General features: G+C 43.1%; 2 protein-coding genes and 1 long non-coding RNA gene across 23 annotated transcripts in view; all 3 read left to right on the forward strand.

The window, feature by feature from the left end:
- Positions 1-15,984, forward strand: part of LOC106609740 (neuron navigator 3) — a 238,463-nt gene extending 222,479 nt beyond the window's left edge. For all 21 annotated transcript variants that reach the window (XM_082977814.1, XM_082977810.1, XM_082977811.1 and 18 more), the window contains 11 exons: positions 731-914; positions 3,976-4,073; positions 5,830-5,925; positions 6,162-6,330; positions 7,532-7,767; positions 7,957-8,111; positions 8,642-8,713; positions 10,793-10,989; positions 11,385-11,503; positions 11,629-11,832; positions 13,325-15,984. In XM_082977814.1, coding sequence (XP_082833940.1) covers positions 731-914; positions 3,976-4,073; positions 5,830-5,925; positions 6,162-6,330; positions 7,532-7,767; positions 7,957-8,111; positions 8,642-8,713; positions 10,793-10,989; positions 11,385-11,503; positions 11,629-11,832; positions 13,325-13,444 — 1,650 coding nt within the window. In that variant the 3' untranslated portion in view covers positions 13,445-15,984. The remainder of the gene's footprint in view (positions 1-730; positions 915-3,975; positions 4,074-5,829; positions 5,926-6,161; positions 6,331-7,531; positions 7,768-7,956; positions 8,112-8,641; positions 8,714-10,792; positions 10,990-11,384; positions 11,504-11,628; positions 11,833-13,324) is intronic.
- A 5,068-nt stretch (positions 15,985-21,052) lies between these two features.
- LOC145880057 (uncharacterized) lies at positions 21,053-22,154 on the forward strand. Its single transcript, XR_014392950.1, has 2 exons — positions 21,053-21,254; positions 21,500-22,154. It is a non-coding gene; the product is annotated as an uncharacterized LOC145880057 (long non-coding RNA).
- Positions 22,155-22,362: 208 nt separating this feature from the next.
- Positions 22,363-26,591, forward strand: LOC106609738 (uncharacterized). Its single transcript, XM_014208714.3, has 7 exons — positions 22,363-22,552; positions 22,856-23,058; positions 23,346-23,438; positions 23,878-23,973; positions 24,202-24,312; positions 24,675-24,798; positions 24,942-26,591. Exons 1-7 carry the CDS (start codon positions 22,510-22,512, stop codon positions 26,402-26,404), a joined length of 2,133 nt encoding a protein of 710 aa, XP_014064189.2. The 5' UTR covers positions 22,363-22,509; the 3' UTR covers positions 26,405-26,591.
- Positions 26,592-27,376: the final 785 nt, after the last annotated feature.

The raw sequence follows: 27,376 nt of genomic DNA on the forward strand, positions 1-27,376 counted from the left end.
GGGGAAGCCAACAAGCCGCAATGGCACCGTGGTCAACTTACAATTTAATCACTCAGACCACTAATTAGGTTTATCTGTCAGTGGGGCTGGCCGTGCCATACACCCAATCACCTTTCTGGTAGAGCACTGACAATGCATCTCGTGACAAAGACCGGGGGGACAGTGGCTTGGCTGTTGATGTCAACTCCCATGACAAAACGGCAACAACTAGAGAAGTCAGCGCTCTCTCCTCAGATGTGTAGATAATCTACCCAGGCCCTTAATCTGGGATTTAGATTTGTGAACAGCCCAGTACAAAGAGCTCTGTTGAGATTAAAGGGGCTCTCACAGCCAACAATGACGCTAATACTGATCCACAATGATAACTATGGCCAGTCTGAATGCAAGGAAATTTCCATATTCTTCTAATAGGCTTACCACTCAGTAGAATTATTTTATTTTATATCAGGTTGGGCTCAGTTTCTGGATTGCTCTCTAAAAGCATCCATTTGTGGTGACGTCATTGTCTCAGGTGGCGTAGACCTACATGATTAGTTATAACCATAGAAATATGAATTACTAGACAGGACACTCAATACGGTTGCTGGTCCACCCATCACAGGACATTGACTCTAATGGGAATGTCCATTCTGGTAATTCTGTTTCTATGGTTTAGAAAAGCATCTGTCAGGAAACGCCGACAGTCTCATTTAGAGTATCCTCCTGATGTTTATTCTCTGTCACTGGGCAGAATGAGATCGAGCTGCTGAAAGCGGAAAATGACCGGCTCAAGACGGGAGGCACCACGCCAGCCGCCACGCCAGCCAAGATGGGCCGGCCGCCCTCTGAGACCTCCAGCACATCCTCGTCCTCCTCGCGCCAATCTCTGGGCCTGTCCCTCAACAACCTCAATATCACAGACACCATCATGTCAGGTGATTCACCACAGCCCCGTGACTGTACAACATGACAGACACCATCATGTCAGGTGATTCACCACAGCCCCGTGACTCTACAACATGACAGACACCATCATGTCAGGTGATTCACCACAGCCCCGTGACTCTACAACATGACAGACACCATCATGTCAGGTGATTCACCACAGCCCCGTGACTCTACAACATGACAGACACCATCATGTCAGGTGATTCACCACAGCCCCGTGACTCTACAACATGACAGACACCATCATGTCAGGTGATTCACCACAGCCCCGTGACTGTACAACATGACAGACACCATCATGTCAGGTGATTCACCACAGCCTCGTGACTCTACAACATGACAGACACCATCATGTCAGGTGATTCACCACAGCCCCGTGACTCTACAACATGACAGACACCATCATGTCAGGTGATTCACCACAGCCCCGTGACTCTACACCATGACAGACACCATCATGTCAGGTGATTCACCACAGCCCCGTGACTCTACAGTAGAACAGTTTACATTATATTCTCCTGGATGATGATTTAGTAGAACAGTTTACATTATATTCTCCTGGATGATGATTTAGTAGAACAGTTTACATTATATTCTCCTGGATGATGATTTAGTAGAACAGTTTACATTATATTCTCCTGGATGATGATTTAGTAGAACAGTTTACATTATATTCTCCTGGATGATGATTTAGTAGAACAGTTTACATTATATTCTCCTGGATGATGATTTAGTTGAACAGTTTACATTATATTCTCCTGGATGATGATTTAGTTGAACAGTTTACATTATATTCTCCTGGATGAGGATTTAGTTGAACAGTTTACATTGTCATTTGAGACCAGTCATTTAGGATAGGGACTTGCTCTTAGGGAGTTGAGCTGGAGTGTGTCACACAGGGGATTGTTTGAGACTGCTTCTCTGTGGATGGGGGCTCCAATAGCTTTGACACACTCACTGTATTAAAGTCTTTACTGTTACCCAACACGCTGCATTGTCCTATCTTTACTGTTACCCAACATGCTGCATTGTCCTATCTTTACTGTTACCCAACATGCTGCGTTGTCCTATCTTTACTGTTACCCAACACGCTGCGTTGTCCTATCTTTACTGTTACCCAACACGCTGCGTTGTCCTATCTTTACTGTTACCCAACACGCTGCGTTGTCCTATCTTTACTGTTACCCAACACGCTGCGTTGTCCTATCTTTACTGTTACCCAACACGCTGCGTTGCCCTATCTTTACTGTTACCCAACACGCTGCGTTGCCCTATCTTTACTGTTACCCAACACGCTGCGTTGCCCTATCTTTACTGTTACCCAACACGCTGCGTTGCCCTATCTTTACTGTTACCCAACACGCTGCGTTGCCCTATCTTTACTGTTACCCAACACGCTGCGTTGCCCTATCTTTACTGTTACCCAACACGCTGCGTTGCCCTATCTTTACTGTTACCCAACACGCTGCGTTGCCCTATCTTTACTGTTACCCAACACGCTGCGTTGCCCTATCTTTACTGTTACCCAACACGCTGCGTTGCCCTATCTTTACTGTTACCCAACACGCTGCGTTGCCCTATCTTTACTGTTACCCAACACGCTGCGTTGCCCTATCTTTACTGTTACCCAACACGCTGCGTTGCCCTATCTTTACTGTTACCCAACACGCTGCGTTGCCCTATCTTTACTGTTACCCAACACGCTGCGTTGCCCTATCTTTACTGTTACCCAACACGCTGCGTTGCCCTATCTTTACTGTTACCCAACACGCTGCGTTGCCCTATCTTTACTGTTACCCAACACGCTGCGTTGATCTGTCTTTACTGTTACCCAACACGCTGCGTTGATCTATCTTTACTGTTACCCAACACGCTGCGTTGTCCTATCTTTACTGTTACCCAACACGCTGCGTTGATTTATCTTTACTGTTACCCAACACGCTGCGTTGATTTATCTTTACTGTTACCCAACACGCTGCGTTGATCTATCTTTACTGTTACCCAACACGCTGTGTTGATCTATCTTTACTGTTACCCAACACGCTGCGTTGTCCTATCTTTACTGTTACCCAACACGCTGTGTTGATCTATCTTTATTGTTACCCAACACGCTGCGTTGATTTATCTTTACTGTTACCCAACACGCTGCGTTGATCTATCTTTACTGTTACCCAACACGCTGTGTTGATCTATCTTTACTGTTACCCAACACGCTGCGTTGATCTATCTTTACTGTTACCCAACACGCTGTTCGGACAGTTTCAAGATAATGTTCTAATCCTTTTGAATGAAGGTGAGTCACCACAGCACGTTTATCCAAGTAGAGTTCCTCAAGTTGAAGTAACATCTGCATCAATCAAGCAGACGTCAGAACAGAACTCCTCGGAGAGCTGTGTGTGTGTGTGTGTGGGTGTGTGTGTGTGTGTGTGTGTGTGTGTGTGTGTGTGTGTGTGTGTGTGTGTGTGTGTGGTGTGTGTGTGTGTGTGTGTGTGTGTGTGTGTGTGTGTGTGTGTGTGTGTGTGTGTGTGTGTGTGTGAGAGAGAGAGAGACTAATTAAACCTTGTATGCTCCTCTTCTCCGAATCCGGCCTTGTCCTCGTCGATGAGTGGAGTGCTGTTCGTTTCTCCTCGTCTGTCCTGTAATTAAAACAGAACACTCTCGGAGGACTTTGGGGCTGTTTAATTGATGGGGGGGATGAGTTGGGAGCAGCAGCGCGTGGGAAGACGAGTGACAGAGGGCCCTTATCACCCCTGCACAGAGCCTGCATGCCAGCAAGCCAGCCGAATACAAAGTAGTACCCCTTCCTACCTAGTTCAATGTAAATAAAGCAGAGAGAGAGGAAAATATAATATTTATATCTGGGGCTCCTAGCAAAGTCACCTTCTTTAGCCTGACAACCGTGTCTTTCAAACATGCAGAAGGGCCGTTATATATTACATTTAGTCTCTGTCGTTTTTACGTCTCTATTTATCAGACGCTTTTATTACAGAGATGTTTTTCCCCAAGATTGTTTCCTCCCTTGATAGATAGTTGTGTTTGTGCCCACAGATATTCTCCTGGACGATGGTTATGAGGGCAATCTACGCAAAGAGGGGCGCAGTGTCCGCATTGTGGTCACAATCAACAGTGGCTCCAATAAGACCAAGGTAACTAATGAGATATAGATGCCTAGAATAACAATGTGAGAATCTTATGCTGTCGTATGATCAGATGCTTCAGTACCAGCGCTTGACTTGGGCAGGAGCTCACCAGAGCCGAGTACCGGGACCTTCGTTTTTCTGTTCCTCTATTATATCAAAAGAATTTTGGAGCTCCTGCACCTTAAAACTTCTTACGACCGAGTTTGACAATAGCCAGTGAAAAATCTGAGCGCCAAATTCAAAACCACAAATCTAATAATTTCAATTTCTCAAACATAGGACTATTTTACACCATTTTATAGATACACTTCTCCTGAATCGAACCACGTTGTCCAATTTCAAAAAGGCTTTACAGCGAAAGCAAAACATTAGATTATGTTAGGAGAGTATATAGACACAAATAACCACACAGCCATTTTCCAAGCAACTAGATGCATCACAAATACCCAAAACACAGCTAAATGAAGCACTATCCTTTGACGATCTTCATCAGATGACACTCCTAGGACATCATGTTACACAATACATGCATTTTTTGTTTGATAACGTTCATATTTATATCTAAAAACAGCATTTTACATTGGCACGTGACGTTCAGAAAATATTTTCCCTCAAATACTGCCGGTGAATCAGCACAATTTACAAAAATACTCGTCATAAACGTTGATAAAATATTAAACTGTCATTCAAAGAATTATAGATGAACATCTCCTTTATGCAAACGCTGTGAAAGATTTCAAAAAAGCTTCACGAGGAAAGCACACTTTGCAATAATCTGAGTACTGCGCTCAGCAAAATATACTAGGCAATACAGATACCCGCCATTTTGGAGTCATCTAAAATCATAAATAGCATTAGAAATATTCACTTACCTTTGATGATCTTCATCAGAAGGCACTTCCAGGTATCCCAGGTCCACAATAAATGTTTTTTTGTTCGATAAACTCCATAATTTATGTCCAAATAGCTCCTTGTTGTTAGCGCGTTCAGTTAGCTACTCCAAATGTAGGAAGCACGCGGAAAATGTCACGACGAAAAGTAAAAAAAGTTATATTTACGTTCGTTCAAACATGTCAAACGTTGTATAGCATCAATCTTTAGGGCCTTTTTCACTTAGAACTTCAATAATATTCCAACCGGACGATTCCATTGTCTTGAAAAACGTTTTGGAACACAGCTACCTCTCACGTGAACGCGCGCCAATGAAACTGATGTCCTTCCCTGAGTCACCAACTTCCCAGCCTTCTTGTTCGCTCTCTGTTCATCATAGAAGCCTCAAACAACTTCCTAAAGACTGTTGACATCTAGTGGAAGCCTTAGGAAGTGCAAAATGAATCCTTAGTCACTGTGTGTTCGATAGGCAATGACTTGGAAAGATTCCACGCATCAGATTTCCACTTCCTGGTAGTATTTTTCTCAGGTTTTTGCCTGCCATATGAGTTCTGTTATACTCACAGACATCATTCAAATAGTTTTAGAAACTTCAGAGTATTTTCTATCCAAATCTACTAATAATATGCATATCCTAGCTTCTGAGTTTGAGTAGGAGGCAGTTTAATATGGGACCGTATTTCATCCGAAAGTGACAATACTGCCCCCTATGCGATTGGTGTCGTAAGAGGTTTATAAACAGTACCGACAACCAAAATAAACACGGGCACCTATTTCAGTCCAAGTCACTGTTCGGTACAACAATTTTGCCACTTATTTTCATTCAAGTCTCTGACATTCTACATTTTCTAATTCCCTATCGTACACTCAGGGTATGCAAAGCCAGGAGTACCTCATTGGTTCCATCGGCGTGAGCGGAAAGACCAAGTGGGATGTGCTAGATGGAGTAATCAGACGATTATTCAAGGTAAAACCTCCTTCCCCCTGCTCACCATATGATCAGTCACTGACTGAACCCTCCAGACCAAAAACCAAATATGAAGCACTCCATTTTTTTGTGTCAGAAAATGCTCATGATATATGGTTCTTCATCTGTATGATTGACAGACTATTTCTTTGTTGTGGAAACATATGGATAAACACTGAGATGTTAGATAGAATGTGTCTTGATCTTAGAATTCTATTTGGCCATTTCCCCTCCAGGAGTACGTGTTCCGGGTGGACCCACTGACCAGTCTGGGGCTGAACTCAGACAGTATAGTCAGCTATAGGATGGGGGATGTGGTGCGGGCCCACGCCTCTGAACTGCCTGAAATGCTGCCCTGTGGCTACCTTGTGGGGGACAACAACATCATCAGCGTCAACCTCAAAGGTACTAGGATGGCCCAGACTAACGGCATGATGCATTTCACTGTTTCTATTGTTGTGTGTTTTATGTATTACTGTACGTCCTACATCCTTTTAAGGACATGACCAAACACATTTCCCTCTGGTGGGATAATAAAGTTGATTCAATCAAAATAGCACAGATATAGAGGAAGGGCCTTGAGTCTTGACCATGAGACCTGACCAGGAACAACCCACGGCCCTACCTATAGGATGGCACATTTCCAAACATGACAAAATGGAACCCCAGAACGTTTAAATAGAATGTCCAAAAGCTTCTTAATCCTGACATGACAATACCCTCATGCACTTTGAAAAGCACTTCGGACACTTCAGTCAATGTACTGCTCCTGAAGGGGCAAAGGAGGTGTTTTAAATGGACAAACATCGGCTTCCATTTTTATTCACCAGAGCTAAAAAAAAGTAGACAACACGTCCTTTATTTCACTCGCACGCTGGCTGCTATATTCCTGTGTTCGTAATGGCCGCTTCTCTCCCATAGTCACAACAGTGGCCATCAGCAGGAAAATGTAGTGGGCCAGGCCTGAACTGGGTGCCATTGAATCCTGTGTCAGCACTCTGCATTACAGTTGTGTTTTCACTGGAGGAGTAGTGTCCAAGCTCCCACCAACAGTCAATTATAGTTACTCTGCAGTCATTGAAGCTGAATTATAGTTACACTGCAGTCATTTAAGCTGAATTATAGTTACACTGCAGTCATTTAAGCTGAATTATAGTTACTCTGCAGTCATTGAAGCTGAATTATAGTTACTCTGCAGTCATTGAAGCTGAATTATAGTTACTCTGCAGTCATTGAAGCTGAAATATAGTTACTCTGCTGATCCTAAATCAGCGCTCCTACTCTGAGACGCTTGACACATACGCCACCTGACATCCCAAAGAGTTGCACCATAAACAATAATCAACTCTTCCCATTTCTCATGATTTATTTTATGTTATCATTTATTAGCCATCGCACAGTTGCACTGCATTTAATTATGATATTTTATGGGCTATTACCTGAGTGAATGAACTCAATTCATTCCATTTGTTTTAGAATGGCATGAATTGTATTCAGTCTACCATAGGTTGTGAGAGGCTATGTACCGTTATATACCGTTAACATGATAATATCCTGTATTATTAGCATCTAGTATCATCAGACAATCACGTCTCTCCTCCTGTAGGTGTGAAGGAGAACAGCATAGACAGCCTGGTATTTGACACCCTCATCCCCAAGCCCATCATCCAGAGATACCTCAACCTGCTCATGGAGCATCGCCGCATCATCCTCTCTGGCCCCAGCGGCACTGGGAAGTCCTTCCTGGCCAGCAAGCTGGCAGAGTTCATTGTCACCAAGTCTGATCGAAAGGTCACGGAGAGCAACTTGGCTAGCTTCAACGTGGACCAGAAATCCAGCAAGGTAAGAAAACGCTCAGCCAAGAGTATTAAGGAGCTAGTCGCTAAGGAGTCGACATATTTGTCTATAAATCGCCTCGTTTGGCACTGTACAGTATATCAAGGACAGTGGTCCTATTTCAAAGACAAAGTAACACTCACTTTATGAATAATGGCCACATCTTTAAGCTCACTTTGTGTTGTTTCTGTGCAGGACCTGCGTCAGTACCTATCCAGCCTGGCAGAGCAGTGCAACTCTGAGGAGAGCGAGACGGAGCTTCCCACCGTGGTCATACTGGACAACCTCCACCACATCGGCTCACTCAGCGACATCTTCAACGGATTCCTCAACTACAAGTACCACAAATGGTGAGTATAGCTCCACCGGCACAGGAAGCAAGTCTAGCCGCTATAGGATGGTGGTGGTGTTGATGATGATGGGGGTGATGATGGTGGTGGTGGTGGTAGTGATGATGATGGTGGTGGGGATGATGATTATTATTGTGTTAAACTCAAATGCAACAGTTAAAGTTAATGTGAACACTGGGATTCTGTACCAACAACCATTTCCAGCTTTACTCATTACAAGATGGTCGTGGTGGTGGTGGTGGCGGTGGTGATGATGGTGGTGGGGATGATGATGGTGATGATGATGATTATTGTGTTTAACTCAAATGCAACAGTTAGAGTTAATGTGAACACTGGGATTCTATACCAACAACCATTTCTAGCTTTACTCATTACAAGATAATGCAATTCGTATTCTATTCAAGATAGTTTACCTTCTGTTCCTTGATAAGCACAATCAGTGTTGTGAAAGGAAAGGTAAATATCCGTATTGCCTCGCCCTGGTACGTAACTGCACTGTCCTCAGTATAATTGTTCTGTCTTGTCTGCAGCCCGTATGTGATTGGAACCATGAACCAGGGAGTGTCTTCCTCTCCCAACCTTGAGCTTCACCACAATTTCAGGTATGTGTACCTTCACCAACACTCAAACCAGGATTCAAAAGATTCATTTGCTCTTTGCTTTGAACATATTGTTTTTCCTGTGCAGACAATGTATTCAAGCAGATTTTTGCTAACTAACATTATTTTGGGGCCTTTTTTTGGTTGAAAACTCTGTTTATTCAGTTTTACACACAAGACAACACAAAACAATATAAATGATATACTCAACTAGAAAAAAGAAAAAGAAAAAAGAAAACCTTTAAAGATACCGTACTTTGAACAAGTTAAACACACCGGGCAGAAGGCTGCCAAGGTTAAAGGGCAATCTGTAGTACAGGTACAGAGCACACACCTCACCATTGTTCCTGTAAACAGACAAGGGATGGGGGGGGGGAGAAATGCAACCACCCAACCATCCACTGGACCAAAAATAAAGTTTACAATGCTTTAAAAAATATATATTAATTTTATGTAAGCGTGAACAAACAAACAACAAAAAAAAACAGGGCGAAACAAGCTCACAGTTTAGTCTCTGACAGGGCAAGATGAACAAGGCATCCGCAGGTCACATTCAATAAGAATCAATAGGCACATCATCAACCTTAATGCCGCCCCCCCCCCAAAAAAAACACAAAGAAATGCTCATCCAACCCTTACTTCACAGGGGAGTTAAATACAGACTTATTTTAGTTTTAATATGAATGCCATCAGAGGATGGACTGTTTAAAGTAAGACCGGAACGGAGCCCAAGCCTCAAAAAACAGTTTGGGGTTCCTACATGTATTGAATTTAATTATTTATATTTTCAGAGAGCACAACACATCTCCCACCCAATATTTATAAGATGGGGGAGCTGCCATCTTCCTGTTCTGTTATGTTCTGATTATGTACAGTATTTTATCAGCATTTCATTCCTGCTTCCACTAGTAGAAACAATAATACCACCACCAGGCCTACTGCCTCAAAATAGTTGTGTGGATGTCTTTCAAACCATGAAGTCAGTCAACTTCAGATATTACAGATTAGAACGTAGAATAATAATTGAAAAAATTGTGGGGGGGGGGGGGCACCGTAATTAAGCTGCAATATGTAACTTTTTGGGTGACCTAACAAAATGCACATAGAACTATTTGTTATAGATCTGTCATTCTAATTGAAAGTAAGTCTAAGAAGCGGTAGATCTGTTCTATATTAGCTATTTCTATGCTTCCCGTTAAGTTTAGTTTTTGTGTCTTTAACTTTGGTTTTGTACATCAGCTTCAAACAGCTGACAATACAATATTTTTGGTTATGGAAAATATTTTACAGCGGTTTAGATGATACAATGATTCTCTACACTAGACTTGCTGGTTTTGTAACATAAACTGAAATTAGGTTAACTATTAGAATTGTTCTAAACAGACAATGGCGGAGTGATTTATGCATAGTGCATCTTAAACTTGACTAATTAGCTTTGCTAATTTGACCTGATATAATTTTAGGCCTTACACACCTGGTAATTTTTTACGTGACATATTTGAGAAGATAATTACATGACTAATGTGGCGACAGATATATTTGTCATTGGGTGCATGCAAAATCACACTGACATTCATTGATTAACATTTTCATCACACTGTCACCATGGAAGGTACAGGAAACAGCCCAGCATTTCATAAAAGACAGAATTACAATATGGAACGATCAAACCAGAGTGCAAGCCTCAGAACAAGCAGTCATCTTTATTATGACAACTGACAACAGAGCAGTCATCACCAATGGGGCTTTATTTTGGATACAGATTTCAAATATTTGCCAAACATCCATCCCCCAAACGGCCCTTATCTTTGGGCCAAACTTGCGTGGAATTTCCCTAATGCTGAATTCCAAATCGACCTCTAGTGCCATTCTCTAGTCACTGATCTGAAAGAATAGGATCTGGGTATAAGAAACTTGATGCTTCGTCTTTTCTTTCCATAGGCTGATTGGAATAACCACCACATCCAATCATTTCAGGTCTACCGGAATCATGTAGCGGTGTAGCCTCCAATTCCATCACAGCTGCTCCATAGAGTGTGATGTCATACATGTTGTCTCGTCATCCTTTTCCCCCGTCTCCAGGTGGGTGCTGTGTGCCAACCACACAGAGCCGGTCAAGGGTTTCCTAGGCCGTTTTCTGCGCAGGAAGCTGATCGAGACGGAGATCAACAGGAACATGCGCAGCAATGACCTCATCAAGGTCATCGACTGGATTCCCAAGACGTGGCAGCACCTCAACGGCTTCCTGGAGGCCCACAGCTCCTCAGACGTCACCATCGGTTAGACAATGTCACACACACACACACACACACACACACACACACACACACTTTGGCCGTGCAGCATTTACAGTGATACGGCCTCTGCAGAAGTCAGGGCATTCATACTTCTTGCTCTTCGCTGAGCAGCACAGAGCTGTTGTCTAGGAAGTGAGTTTGTGTTTATGCAGGACCTGCAGCCCCCACCTACCGTCAACCAATCATGTCAATGCGGAGCTATACAGATCCCTCCGGATTATTACAAAATTTGAGAGGCGCACGGCGATGCGGTACAGAACTCAATTTAGCCTCTGCGTCACACCATCCGTACTGCGCCTCCGACCACATTTTCCAATCAAGCATGAATTGTCTCTGACCCCACAAAACACACTGAATGTGTTGTGTTCTGCCTACAGGTCCCAGGCTCTTCCTGTCCTGCCCCATGGATGCAGATGGCTCGCGGGTGTGGTTCACTGACCTATGGAACTACTCCCTGGTGCCTTACCTGCTGGAAGCCGTTAGAGAAGGGCTCCAGGTGGGTACAGACGGAGGTCAAAGGACACAAAGTAGAGGGGTACCGGTGTAGGGGGAAGTTGCAGGTAAGCATCTAGGATTTCTCCTTTCGCTAACTCATTTCTCGTTTTGTGGCCACCATTACAGCTGTACGGCAAGAGGGCGGCGTGGGAGGACCCGTCCAAGTGGGTGAAGGACACCTACCCCTGGAGATCTGCCTCTTTGCAGCATGACAGCCAGGCCCTGCTCCAGTTACGGCCAGAGGACGTGGGCTATGATGGCTACAGCTCCTCCAAAGAGGGCGCCTCCTCCAAACAAGTGTCCCAGAGTGACACGGAAGGAGACCCACTGGTAAGGAGAAATGAAAACAAAGCCCTGAAATGCTGAAAGAAGGTCCAGTACAGGGATTTCTAATTTCTGAAGAAGGCCATTGAAAGCCGAAACATCAGTCTTTTCAATTTGTCTAATAAAACTATGTATCTTTAATGGTGAGCGACTGTTATGCCTTTTCCTGTCCAATTATTTAATTTCCTTCAATTATGTTTTGGAGCATGGTTGAACATTATTGAATTAAGTTTCCACCCTGAACCCTTCTTTCAGCACTTCAGTTTTACAGTCCTAGGACTAAGCACCACTTCAGTGGTCCAGAAAATATAGACATATTGGTTAGAGAGCTAGCACAACACAATGATTCGGGGCGGCAGGAGAGTTGGGCCAGTAACCGAAAGGTTGCTAGATCGAATCCCCGAGCGGACAAGGTAAAAATCTGTCGTTCTGTCCCTGAACAAGGCAGTTAACTCACTGTTCCTAGGCTGCCATTGTTCTCAACTGACTTGCCTAGGTAAATAAAGGTCAAATCAAAAAAATGTAAAACATGATGAAGACTGAAATCACAGGCATGTTCTATTTCTGAATGCTGATTTTAATGACTGTTTTATTTGTACAGTGATATGTAAAATAGAGTCATATGAAAAGAGTTTGCTAAGAGAGTTTTATGTTCACTGAAGCTAAGTGAAGTAACATGAAAGAGACCATGTTCGTTGACATAATATTAATAAACAATAAAAAAAGAGACATCAGTGAGGAAAGGTGGAAGCCAGTTTCCAAGGATACCAATAACAAACGTGACAGCAGATGACCTTGTCCCCCACACACACACACACACACACACACACACACACACACACACACACACACACACACACACACACACACACACACACACACACACACACACACACACAACCAAATGAAGCTCTGAAATGTCAGCAGCTCGTTATTCGGATGACTACACTTTAATTCCACTTTGTGCGTGATAAACAGTGTGGCAGGCAATTCCTGGGGAGTTGAATAGGAATGGGCTTTCTCTGCTGGCCACTTAATCCTCAACACATTACTGTGTAATGATCAGAGGAGGTCTGCACAGAGCTTCCCAGCCCTGGCCGCTTGCCTCCCTATAGTCCCACCAGGACCATTACAGGGAAAATGAAGACCGCTGTGCCAGGTGCTTTCCATATATGGTAGGAACGGGCCACTCCGTTCCTCAGGGGCTTGAGGATCGGCTGGTTTTTCATCTTTCTTTTCAAACCACGTCTGATGTAGACCTGAGGAAACAGGTGTGTGCACTTGTGTGCAATTAAGCGCGATGCAAGTGGAAAAAGCAGCTGACACTCGGGCCCCCTGGTGTCCATCTCTGATAAAGGACCCCTGCAATGTCACCTTAATGATAATACCCAGTCTAAGACCTTGTAGTTGGGATAGTGGACTCTGAATAGCAATGTGGTGTTGGACCTCTTTTTGTTTACCAGTCTTTTTATTGGTTGTTTGTTTTCTGTGTTTCCAGATGAACATGCTAATGAGGCTGCAGGAGGCGGCCAACTACTCCAGCGCGCAGAGCTGTGACAGCGACAGCGCCAGTCACCATGACGACCAGCTGGACTCGTCGCTGGAGTCGGCGCTCTAGACGAGAGCTCGGAGAGGAGACCTCAGATGGAGTGACGGAGCGAAGCGCTTTTCAGCGTGGCGTCAGCGAGACGTGGCGGCTCGAACACTTCCAGGCACCCCACACATAAGACAGAGAGATGTGTGTAGTCAGGAGATGTCTGTTAGCGGGGTCGGGGGGAGTAAGGCCTCTGACAAAATGGAGTAGATTTTTGTGTATGGTGGTTGAGACACAGTCCTCCATTTCTCCACTGGTTGTGGCATCCCAAAATGCAGGCTGCACGTACACAGTGAGAGACAATTATGTCTGTGGTTCTACACCATAAAACTGGAATTGACATTATAGTTTTATTTATGTAGATTCACAGTTGTTGTATTAACTACGGATGTTTACAAGGGCCAAATTCTGGTTTCATTTACTAAGGTGCTGAACAAAAAAAGGCACGTGTCCCTCCCGTCAAACCCTGACCTCAGACGAGCCACATGGTGCTGGTCCCGTGCTTAAACCTGTCCCTAGTTTACAGGCAACACCAAGACCCTCCATACACCACTCACCAACAAGCACAAAAAGAGCATTGTGTGTCGTCCAACCAGCTGCTACTGTGAAACAATGGGCAAGTGCCAATGTTACCGTTTGATTTACTGCCAAGTGCACTGCGACGTGTCCGTCCACATCCACAAACAGAGTCCTTTTAGGGTTTCACACTAGCAGACCAGTTGTTCACCCTTTCCTTAAAAGATCGACAGCACTATACCAACAGATGGGTGCTGAAGGGAGTGATGGCTCCTTCAATCCAAGGGCCATGTCAAGAACAGTACAAGCCTGATATTGGTGCTTTCTCAATGCAAAGCTCTGAGACAGGGGGTGTATTACTTCAGCCTTTGGCTCCCTGCTGACCATCCTGAGTGGATAGGAGATTGACAGGAACACACACTTCCTGACACACAACCATTCAAATGAAGTGGTCCCATATCGTCTCAGTGGGTGCTTTAATCTTAGTACAGTAAAGGAGAGTTTTATAACTACTTTTAGGCCAAAATATCTCACAAATCCTGTCAAAAAGTATGTTGCCCAAAACCATCCACTTTTGTTTCTGACAATAATATTGTACAAGCATAATGGCTGTTATACTGTATTTGCAAGTAGAACTGACCAATTGTATAAAAGTTCAAAGGGGTGGGCATTTCTTTAGTTGTTGCTTTTACCCAGTTGAGCTGGGTTCACTTGAACTGTCATGAGCACAACCCGACCCTTTTGATTTTATAGCCTAAGGAGCATGTTTTAAGTTTTCTAGGGGGGAACATTTGAAGGAGACTTTTACTTTTACATAACAGCGTGTGGTAGGGACAGAAGCCATTTTGGATTTTGATTGTCCTTCCTCCATTAATGAGTGGGTTGGTTTTGCACAGTTAAAGTGGGGGTGTAAATAATAAAGTATTGCACAGTGAATCAGAGATGCATTCTTCCCTGTTGATGTTATATTACGCTTTAACTCGCTGAGAATTATTGTACGTTGCAAAAAAATACAAAATAGAAATGCAAAAACCAACAAGCTGTCAGAAACAGGTGTATGTCTTGTGATGATTGGTTGTCTTGCCTATGCAGGAGGCATACGATGTACAGTATGATATAAAAAAAAAAAATAACGCCGTATATTAATGTTCACTAAATCACTGATTTGAGGAGCAAACCATTCAATTTATCAAGAAAAGCAAATCTGGTCCTTGTCACAGATTTCCCTTTTGTGTATTCTCTGGAACTAGTATTTGGTGACTCATCCCCCTATTCAACAGGCGAAAATTCACTTCCCAAAGCATTACACTGTAACATTTCTGAATATACTTTCATTCAGTCTTATATTCACCAGTTTTAGTAGAATCCGATTTTTTTTGTCATCCCATTCTGAGGTACTGTTTGCCTACTGTTGTGCTATTTACAATTCCAAATAACAGGTGCTACTGGTGAACTAAATCTATCAGATTCCATTTTCTGCAGAAAATGTCACAACCTCAGGACAAGCTCTTGTTGTCATCACTTGGCTGTGACAAATGTATTTTTTATTTTGTTTTTGCTTGCATCATTGTGGGTCTACGCCATCAGCCTGCATCTAAACTTAGCCTGACACCCCTACCCACCCACACACACACACACACACACACACACACACACACTCATGCACGAACACACACACTCATGCATGGATTGTCGGTAAGACATAGCTCCCCTCCAACACAGCAGAAATCTAGTCAGTCCTCCCTGCTCCCCTAGGACACCACCAGTTGCCTAGTTAACCAAATGTTTTCACAACACAGTGTACCATTATGTCATGGTGACGCCATAAAATTGCAATTACATCTTAGTTGAAAACATTGCATTTACTGCTTTGAGAGAAGAGTTTCTTTTTTTGTTGAAACATTTGTCCATAAATGTTTTATATTTTGTACATTTGTATGTAACATATCGTGTAAATAGACAGAGACAGCGATTTAAATCATCTGGAGGGATTTTGTAGTCTTTGTAAAGCCCTAATAAATGGTATTTGGTGTCACATGAGCAAACAATGCGTCCTGTTCTATCTCATGTCTCTGTTCATTTTTTCTCCACCATATCTTTCCTCTGGTACAGACTTGGAGATATCCCAAACAAATGTTAAGACACACAACTGGTCTTGACTTTATTTACGGTCGCTATTTGCTAGTGTGCAGTTTTATTTGAACATACATTTGTTTGGGATTGAACTTTGTTCCTGCCAGAACCAGCACCTGTATCTGGACATACAGCTGTGGACAGGATTTCCACTTAGTTCTACAACTATGCCTAAACTTCACATGAACTTATCCCTCATAGAGAATCATGTTGGGGATGGAAGGTGCTGGCTGGGTAACACTATTGTGCCACTATAACTGGTTACTGTGCCACTCCAGGGCTTTGCCAACAAGTGTTTGTCTATCATTCAGCTTTGGCTTACCTATCTGTGTCAGTGAGCTACTGGATGAGTAATGGCCAACCCTGTGAGCCACTCCAGAACTCTGACCACAAGTGCTCTTGATCAAATACACCATATTTCAAATTCTAAAAAGCTCACTTGTAAAGGAGTGTACGTTCACATTATGTTGCTAGTCCAACAAAAGCTGGCGTCAATGTTCACTAAGATGTCAGCAACTTCAGTTCCAGTTATGTTAAATGGACAATTGCTATTAACAGGGGTTCCTTCAAATGGGCTTTAATTGATTTTAAAATATCTCTATATATATATAGATATCTATATATCTCTATATATATATCTATATATATATATCTATCTATCTATCTATATCTATATCTATATATATCTATATCTATATATATATCTATATATCTATATATATATATATCTATATCTATATATATATATATATATATATATATATATATATATTATTTTTAACTTAGTTTCTGAAAGTACAGAAGAGTAATGATTAGCAATTATAATACAATATCAGGTATAAGCAATAATACAATATTACAATACATTTATATTATGAACTGCTATAATAGTAAGCGGTTACATTGATAATGGGAGATTCTCAATTGTATCCTTCTTGCGCCCTCTCTCCTTGCCGCCTCCTCAAAACCCATTGGATGAGAAAGCCAGAGGTCCCACCCCTCTGACCCTTTCTTCCAATGGGTTTTGAGAAGGGGACGATACGAGAGAACACGAGGAGAATGCAAATGAGAAAAGACCCTTGAGTTATAACTGCCAGTAGTTACATGGGGAAACCTGACAATTCATTGGAACCTGATTGGAAGGATTGGGGAAGGATTGGGGAAGAAGGGGAGTGTGAGTGAGGGTTGGAGGTCGGAAATGGCGGCGAGTAGTGCAGACGAAATGGAGGAAATGGAGAAAAGGTTGGTGAAACAACAGTTTTGCTGGAATGAGGACAATATGGGTGTCAGTTCTGATGCTATGGAGCAGGAGGATGAGGGTCAAGTACCGGAATGGTCGGTAGTGGAAAGACATAGGAAGAAGAGAGATCATGATACAGAAAGTAGTGGATTTTCTAGTAAAGAAAGCATAAAGAAGGCCAAGGTAGGAAGCAAGAGTAATGAAGTGTTGGAGTGGAAATGGTGATGGTGTTTGATGAGACCACAGGACCTCACTTACACCCTATCTGACGAACTAATGCCGTAGAGAAAGAGGAAGGTGAAGTGAAATTAGCTCGACTCATTGGAAATGGTAGATTGTAAATATTGTGTGGTAGTCAGGCTCAGCAAGAGAAGATATTGGAAATGGAAAAGCTTAATGGGAAGAAGATTAAAAGCCATGCCCCTGGTGTTTATGCTAGATTGAGGGGAGTCATCACAGGGGTCCCAATATCTATGTCCACAGATGATAATTAAAGAAAATGTGAAGGCAGGCAGAGTGATTGAGGCCAAAAGGTTGTTCAGTAGGAAAGAGGGTCAAAGAAGTGAACGCGTATCAATGATGTCTTGCCGGGAAAAGTACAGATAGGATTCCTTAGTTTCAATGTTAGAGAATTTATCCCATATGCACTGCAGTGTTTTAAATGCCAAAGAATGGGACATGTAGCTGCTCATTGTAAAGGAAAGAAAAGATGTGCCAAGTGTGGAGGGGCAAATGATTACCGTGAAAACAAGGTGAAGGTTAAGTACTGTAATTGTGGGGGAGAGTTCAGCATTGCAGTGCAGCATTTGGTGGATGCCAGTTACAGAGAAAGGAGGATCAGTCATGATGTATCATATGCAGAGGCAGGTTCTGATGGATCTACTGAGTGGACCTACTGTCAGACTGATGGATCTTACATGGATGTATCTGTAGTTAGTGGACCTACTGTCAGACTGATGGATCTTACATGGATGTATCTGTAGTGAGTGGACCTACTGTCAGACTGATGGATCTTACATGGATGTATCTGTAGTGAGTGGACCTACTGTCAGACTGATGGATCTTACATGGATGTATCTGTAGTTAGTGGACCTACTGTCAGACTGATGGATCTTACATGGATGTACCTGTAGTAAGTGGACCTACTGTCAGACTGATGGATCTGACATGGATGTATCTGTAGTTAGTGGACCTACTGTCAGACTGATGGATCTTACATGGATGTACCGGTAGTTAGTGGACCTACTGTCAGACTGATGGATCTTACATGGATGTACCTGTAGTAAGTGGACCTACTGTCAGACTGATGGATCTTACATGGATGTATCTGTAGTGAGTGGACCTACTGTCAGACTGATGGATCTTACATGGATGGATCTGTAGTGAGTGGACCTACTGTCAGACTGATGGATCTGACATGGATGTATCTGTAGTTAGTGGACCTACTGTCAGACTGATGGATCTGACATGGATGTATCTGTAGTTAGTGGACCTACTGTCAGACTGATGGATCTTACATGGATGTACCTGTAGTTAGTGGACCTACTGTCAGACTGATGGATCTGACATGGATGTACCTGTAGTTAGTGGACCTACTGTCAGACTGATGGATCTTACATGGATGTACCTGTAGTTAGTGGACCTACTGTCAGACTGATGGAGTTTACATGGATGTATCTGTAGTAAGTGGACCTACTGTCAGACTGATGGATCTTACATGGATGTATCTGTAGTGAGTGGACCTACTGTCAGACTGATGGATCTTACATGGATGTATCTGTAGTGAGTGGACCTACTGTCAGACTGATGGATCTTACATGGATGTATCTGTAGTTAGTGGACCTACTGTCTGGGCTGGTGTTTCTGATGGTCCTGGCATGGTTTGGAAGCTTGTTCAGAAATCTTGTGCTCATGAATGTGTGGTGTCAAAGGACACTTTGATAATGAATAAAGTTGACTTCAAAGCTTTTATTGGTAAGGTTATCAATACGACTCGGGTTGTGGAAAGCAGAAATGCCAGGTTGAAGGTTATTGTGGAGACGGCAAAGGAGATATTGGGGGTAATAGATGTTACTGTTGAAATGGTTGTTGACATGCTGAACAATCTTAAGGGTGGAGTGATTCAGCATGATATAATGTTTATTGAGGTTGGGGGGGAGGTTTGGGGGAGGGTGTGGTAGAAGTTAGTGATTTATTTAGTTTTGAATTTTATTTTCATGGTAGTACAGACTTGGGCAGATCATGATTGATCGTACATTCCAGCACAGTAGGTGGCGACATGCACTTTAAACGTTTGTTTGCGGACCGCCATGATATCATAGAATAATAATAATAATAATAATAATAATAATAATAATAATAATAAAAATAAGAAGAAGAAGAAGAAGAAGAAACTGTACTATAAGCTCCATTAAGTGGAGGGGGAGGAGGGCGGATGCCTCGGCAGAAATGGAGTCCCTAGAGAAAGCAAGAACAAGATGGTTGTCAAAAGTAGTGCAGTATTATCATAAGGAGAAAATGGAGGAGGAATGGAGGGAAAAAGAGAGGGAGAGGAGGTCTAAGAGAGAGAGGGAAGAAGAGGGTGAGCTTGAGTTGGATAGAAATTGTGGGACAGAGGGAGATGATTTGTTAAAGAATGGTAGAAAGTGTAAGCAGAGGGAGCTGAAGACAGGAGGAGAAATGGAAGTGAATGAGGGTGAAGTATCGGAGGTGGTAGGTGTGGTGAAGTTATTGGAGACTGAGGTATGCACCGAGGATCAGGAAAAAGATGAGTCTGTGACAGTAGGAGCGAAGTTAATGGAAAAAGTGGACTCTTGCCTTTTGGCTGATCCATTTGTGGTTTCACGGTGGGTGAAAAAAAGAGTTGGGTAATGTGGAATCGGTGAGGGTAACCAGAAGGGGTCTAGTGATAATTGTTTGTGTTTCTGTTGGTCAGAGGGAGAATGCACTCGGAGTAGAAAGAATGGGGGCAAAAAAAGTAAATTGTTTCGCTCTCAAGAAAAGGGCACCAATGAAAGGAGTGATAACTGGGGAAGCAGTAAATATAAAAATTGACCAGCTGAGGGGAAAGATTCTTGGTGTATGTGATGCTCGTCGTTTGATGTGACGCAGACAGGGTGGCGAGTGGGGAAACAGAAGACTCATTGTCTGTTCTTTTGAGTTTTGAAGTTGAGTCTTTGCCCGACAAAGTGAAGTTAGGATATATAAGTTATCCTGTTATCCTGTACGAGTAGAGGCAGATGGGATAAGGGGGAGGAGTGGTGAGAGTAGTAGAGATATACCAGTACAGAGGGATAGGCCACAAAGTGATATGTTTCAGTAAGATTGGATTTTTAGCATTTATAGCAATGGTTATCAACTGTACTGCAGGGATGGAATGGAAGTCGCAGAAAATTGAGGTTGTGGTGGCAGCTGCAGAGAGGTGTTTGGGTGTGCGAGACTTGACATCAGAAGAGTTACAGGGTGTGTTAAGTGGTGATGTCCCCTCCTTTCAGGATGATGGCATGACGTAGGAATAAATACATTTAATTAGTGGAGTAGGGAGGTGTTAATTTAATATAATTTTTTGAATGTGTGAGTGTAATGTTAGATGGTAGGGTATTTATTTAGTACATTTTTTTTTTTCAAGCAAAGTATAAGGGAGTTGTACTCCAGTCTAGTAGGTGGCGGTAATCCAACAAATTGGATGCCAACCGCCGTTAAACCTCGAAGAAGAAGCCACTAGGCGGAGGCAAAGAGTAAGAAATAAACAGGGCTACGATAGCACTGGGGCGGTGCTCTTCAGTCAACACACTTCCTGAAAATGGGCTCGGAAGAGAGTTTGGACACGAAAGGAGCTTTGGTATCTTTACCAAAACACTCATACTGGTTTGACTTTTGGCTGTTTGTGATGTTTGACATCGCATTTTTCCTCGTTATGTATTTCATAGTTCCCTAGCTAAAATGGTAAGTTTGAGTACTACTGCAAAACCCCAAATAGCTGGCTACAAATGAGACTTGTTAGCTACGGTGGCTAAGGAAGTGAGAGTACCAGTAAAGTTTGTTGTTTGGGCACACCCTGTGTATTTTAAAGTTAGCTAATTTATCATTAAAAAATTATATACAAATACCACTTTTTTAAAACTCTGGTTGCGCACCTTAACATGTGTATTCAAGATGATGAATAATTTGTTTTATTGTATCCCTTGCAGGAGTGACTTGGAATTCTACACTTGAAGTGCTACCCCCTTTAACCATGACCCGCTGTTGGCTGAAATGATCGATCTTTAAAAAGGAGTGTTTACACGCCTCGACCAGATTGGTGTTCAAATGATATTAATGTCTTCCTTTGTTAGGTCTTTTTTTTGTTTAACTGTCCACATTTTGGTATAATATGGAATATTTACCAGTATTTGTCAGTATGTTAAGAAAATAGCAACGTTGTGAGACCATAACATTTGAATATGCCTGTTGTTGAAATCAAGACAATGATTTGTGGCAGTCTGACTATTTAAAATGTGAAACTCAACTTCAAGACAACACCTCACTCTGGATAAAGGTGACTGCTAAATAACTGCAACGTCACAAGAACTGCAGGTTAACATGATGTAGCTAGTGGATTAAAGTGTGCTCTCTCTAAAATGTGTATGTCTGATTGGATATGAGAGAAGGTGACTTGATTGAGCCACCTAAAAATTATGATTGGAACAAGATTACAGCAATAAGGTGAAAGAGATGTATTCCCTGCCTCTTGAACAAAATCCTACTGAAACTACATCGGCATAAACCAGAGATATGTCAATCCATGTTGTCTGGAATAAAAGTGATGTACACTGAGAAACTTCAATAAATCCCTAAATAAATGTTTATTTGTCACAGAGGAATCATATTTACTAATACTTTGGACAGTATATTTTATACTAATATATAGTTTGTTTTTGTATCTGTGTTTTTGTAGTAGCACAGTAAATAAAGACAGCTGGAAGTTTACACCAGAGTCGTGCCAATGTCGTAGGTCGGTAGGTGGCAGTATAAGCGTCTTTTCACATTGATGGACCAGAGAGGAAGAAAACTTTCCCGGAAGATAGAAAAGAAGAGGAACGCTAGCCTGCCAGATAGTGGATAAGCTAAACTATTATACTCCTAAATGTCTTTCTGGGTTTAATAGAAACCAAACTAGTTAATTATTGAAGTTATATAAATCACAACTCAATTCTCCATAATGATGGAAATCTGTGTCACGACAAAACCAGTGGAGAATGCAGGTTCGTTTAAAATAAGTACCTGGCTAACGTTGGCTAGCTAGCAACTTGCGGCTACTGTTAGTTGTTGCAAAGATAGACTGTCTAGGGTGGACCAGACATTTGGGTAGACTAGCTACTAGAAGATGGATCGAATAGATAAAATAGTTGGGCCACTGATTCACATTTTAGCTACATCTTTATATGCTAGCGTCTACTCAAGTTATGCGGCAATGTAACATTATGCCTCCTAACCCACACTACCAAGAATTATTGTCCAAAGATTGTCTCATCTCTCACAACTCAATGACCCATTTTTGCCCGTAGATATCTTCCTCCCGTTATCCTCTTTGCGCCTGTTGATACCACCTCTGAGGCTGCTCTCTGCGGCCATGTGGCAAGTAGCTCAACGAAGAGATGTCATGGATTATGAGAAACTAGAGGAGTTCGTCGGCCTTGTGACAGCGACAGTTCCAGACCTGTTGAATGAGAAACAGAGGGCCAAGCTTCTTCTGCGGCTGCGAACAAGGGTTAGTAGCGAATACAGTTAAATATGTTGTTTTTGTAAACTGGAACCCCTAACAGCAGTGGTTTGGACAGTGTGTTTAGAGCCATCTCTGATTAAAACGGTCTTTATCTTGCGGTTTATGTAGCTGCTGATTGGTTAGGTTCTGTCCATTTTCCTGATTGCATGGGGGTTGTCCATGGTCCTGATCAGTTGGGTTCTTTCTATTGTCCTGATTGCTCAGGTTCTGTTGGTGGTCATCATTTGTTGGGTGCTGTTGTCTACTTTCTTGAATACTGTTATTCCTTTCAGGTGATACTAGAGTTGTGTTCCGCTGATCATACAGCTGATATCCAGATCATCCAACCCCACCTGGACAGAATTCGCCCCCCTGGACACACAGGGGTAAGTAATGATACTCTTTGGAGGACAACTGTTCAATTTGGCCTGGGGCCATATGTATCAAACTTCTCGGAGGAGGAGTGCTGATCTAGGATCAGGTCCCCTCTGTCCTTGTAATCTTTTCATTGTGATATAAAAGGCTAAACTGATCCTAAATCAGCTTACTTTGAGATGCTTGATGTATATGGCCCCTGGTCTTTATGGAACCGCCTTTGCCATTCCTATCATTTGAAATGTGCTTATTTAAATCATTTATTTGCCTAGGATAAGATAGAATTAAAACATTGACATATTGAATAAGCAACCGTCAGATCCTTTGCACCAATTAGCTTGCGCCTATATGTCAAGGCCATCAAGGACTGCAGTGTTGCTCCCTCTTATTTTCAGTGGTGGGTGACGGTGGTTTACTGTTCCCTTATCACTGATAAGTTCTATTTCACAGAGTGGAGATGCTGAGGTGGATGCAGAAGAGGCCATCTTCCTGGAGCTCATCCAGACTTTGCTGAAAGACCCAGCGGAGAGAGAACACTTCTTCCAGGTCAGTCTGCCTCCATCATATGTTAATGTCTCTCTCTCTAGCTTCCTGGTTCTGTTTAGTAACCAAAGACAATATTTACAGTCCTTGGAATTATATTGCCCCGGAGGGAGGTTTCCCATAGGTACAGATCTATGATCAGCCTCCCCGCCCCAAATCTAACCTTGACCATTGGGGTAAATGCAGAACTTCACCGTACACCAATTATATCCCCATCTATCTTGATTCCAGGAGGTGTTTCCGGCGGAGTACGGCGCCAGCTATGACACAGATATGCAACTACTTGTGTGGGAATTCCTTTCTAAACTGGAGAAGATACTGCCAGTACCAGACCTTGGACAGGTACCACAAAGTAACACCGCACTAGGTCACCTTCAGCTGGGTTCAAGTCACCTTCTGTTATTGTATTTGGAAAATCCTGCAGTGCTGACCATGATGGCAACATTTAGACTGGTTAAGTTATAGGAGGGTAATATCTTCTGTATCTTATTAGAAGATATCCAAGCTGTACTGTCACTTTCTGCACATAACCTCTGCCTTATAGCCACTCTGGGGCCACACTGTTAGCTGAGGTGCTAGCCACCGGCTTCTCTGGTTTTCTTGAAATGGGCCTAGCATTTTGTAACGTTCCCCAGTGTGAAAAAAAAAACATGTAAACTTTCCAGCATATTGTCACTCACTTGTTTGCATCTCTGCTCCTATAGACTGTGTCATGGCTCAGTTCTGCTCCCTCTGTCCTGGAGGAGTGTTTGCAGGCCCTCTCTCAACCTGAGGACCTGAAATCCCTGCTGCAACACCACACATGTCTTGAGAACTTGGGCACTCAGAGTAAGGAGGAAATATTGAATGTCTTTCTCTGTTACTACATATAATAAAATGTGGAGACTGGTATGCCCTGTAAAAACAACCACCTAATGCTTGTGCTGCCTCTGTCACACTATTAGTCTCCTTTCCCCATTGTATTCCTTCAGGTCACACCGTTGAGATGTCTTCCCAGGTCTTTGCCTGTTCCCAGTGCCCATTCTTTCACATGCAGGAATCCTACCTCCTCCAGCACATTGAGCGAAATCACCCAGAGGAGTACAGCAAGCTCCAGAAAACTGAAGAGAACCCAGCTCTTCCCAGGAAAAAGTTCCCCCGTCCTGAATTCCCCAAGCCTTTCCCTATCCACGCAAGCTCTGAACCCGGTGCTCACACGTGCCACGAGTGTGGAAAGACTTTCACTCGCTCGTCAGACGTGACCAGGCACCAGCGCATTCACACAGGGGAGCGTCCGTACACCTGCAAGGAGTGCGACAAGGGTTTCAAAAACTCCTGGGATCTGACGAGGCATCAGCGGATTCACACCGGGGAACGGCCATATATCTGCCCTCAATGTGGCAAGGGGTTCACCCAACTGGGCCTACTGTCCCTGCACTTCACCAGAACACCTTGCGGCCAGAGTGCTGATCCCCCACTACAGTCCACAGAGCAGCAGGAGGAGCCGAACGACAAAGGGAGTGGTCAGTACAAGTGTCAGAAATGTGGGGCTAGCTTTGACACCGTACTTGAGCGGCTGAAGCATAGGCAAACCCACGTGGTGAATCGCCATTACAAGTGTTCCCAGTGCGAGAAGATCTACGGCCGCCCGTCTGACCTGAGGAGACATCAGATGAAGCACACCGGAGAGAGACCCTTCCCCTGCGCAGAGTGCGGCAAGGGCTTCACTCACGTGTGGCTGCTGAACAAGCACCGGCAAATCCACACCAAGGAGCGGCCGTACCCGTGCCCAGAGTGCGGCAAGAGTTTCACCCAGTTACAGATACTGAACAGACACCAACTGATTCACAACGGGCAGAGGCCTTTCCAGTGCTCCTTCTGCGAGAAAAGCTTTACTCAGCTCGCGGGCCTGACGAGACACGAGAGGATTCATACAGGGGAGAGGCCATACCTCTGCACCGTCTGTCAGAAGACCTTCTTAACACATGGGGAGCTGGTAAGACACCAACGCAGCCACAGCGACTTCAGACCGTTCTCTTGCTCTCAGTGTCCCAAGAGCTTCAAAACCAAGCGTGCACAGAGTGAACACATGAATACCCACACAGGGGAGCGACCGTTCTCTTGCGCACACTGTGGGAAGGAGTTTGCCAAGTCTACTTCCCTCATAAGACACAACCTGATGCACACAGGGGAGAGACCGCATCAGTGTGCTCAGTGTGGCAAAACCTTCCTTACCTCTGGGGAGCTGCTCCTCCACAGGCGAATACACACAGGGGAGCGGCCATACCCGTGCTCGGTCTGTGAACGGAGGTTTAGGTGTTCGTCAGACCTGACCATGCATCTGCGGACACACACAGGAGAGCGCCCATACTCCTGTATGTTGTGTAAAAAGTGCTTCTCCACCTCAACGCGTCTCAAAAGGCACCTGCGCACTCACATAGGGAAAGGTGTGTAATCATGGCGAGAACCTTCAAAAATATTGTCATGTATATTAATTTATTTTCCAAATCATGTTTATGGACTGGATTACTGAATTGTATGAGGACACAAAATATATGCATTTTACTAAAACTCAGCCTTACAACATGCCTCTATTAAAAATACAATTATGCCTTTAATTCACATTAAACATTTTATTTTAACACTTGGTGTGGAATTTTTCTTGGCTCGCCTCTTGTATTTCTCTGTTAACATTCCAACACAAATGTTGTACACACACATTTTCCAACAGTTAGATCAGCCCACTGCCCATAAACTAGTCAACTGAAAAACAATATGGCGCTCCCTCCCTGATCAGATGGCTTTTCTGTTTCGTTATGAAGTACTACACCAAGCAAGATTGGTGGGAAATAATTAGAAGTGGAAAGATACCCCTTTGAGGTTAAAGCAACAGTCATGTGAGACATTTAGAAATAAGCAACCAAAGGTTTGGTTAGGTAATTATAATTTGAGGTTGAGTTGACAAAATGTAATTCTAACACTACACATATGCTTTCTGATATACTTTTTCTGATAATGGCATAAACCATATCAAGGATGAACATGTATTTAAACATTTTATTTAGAATGCTTAGGTCATCCGTCTTTTAATCTGAGAAAATACTATGGTTCATTATGAAGTATTTTATTACAACTGAACTTTTCTTAAAGTATACCATTTATCATCGGCGGGGGGTTATCGTGTAACAAACCGTCACGCAGCGTAAACGTTAAACCTAACTGAACACACCCCAGGAGTCTTAACGAGCTACTGACACCTACTGGTGGAGATCGAGTCGTGTCTGGCGACGATCAACATCTCGCATGTAAACTTTACAACTGACTTAACAAAACAAGGTTCTACAAAATCCCTTTCTCTTTTATGATTCTGTCAAAACATAATGTAGCTAGCTATTCATGGGTTGCACCTCGGTCGCGTCGCCGCATC

Source organism: Salmo salar, chromosome 07 (genome assembly GCF_965601325.2).
Source record: "Salmo salar chromosome 07, fSalSal1, whole genome shotgun sequence".
Taxonomy (NCBI): Eukaryota; Metazoa; Chordata; class Actinopteri; order Salmoniformes; family Salmonidae; genus Salmo; species Salmo salar.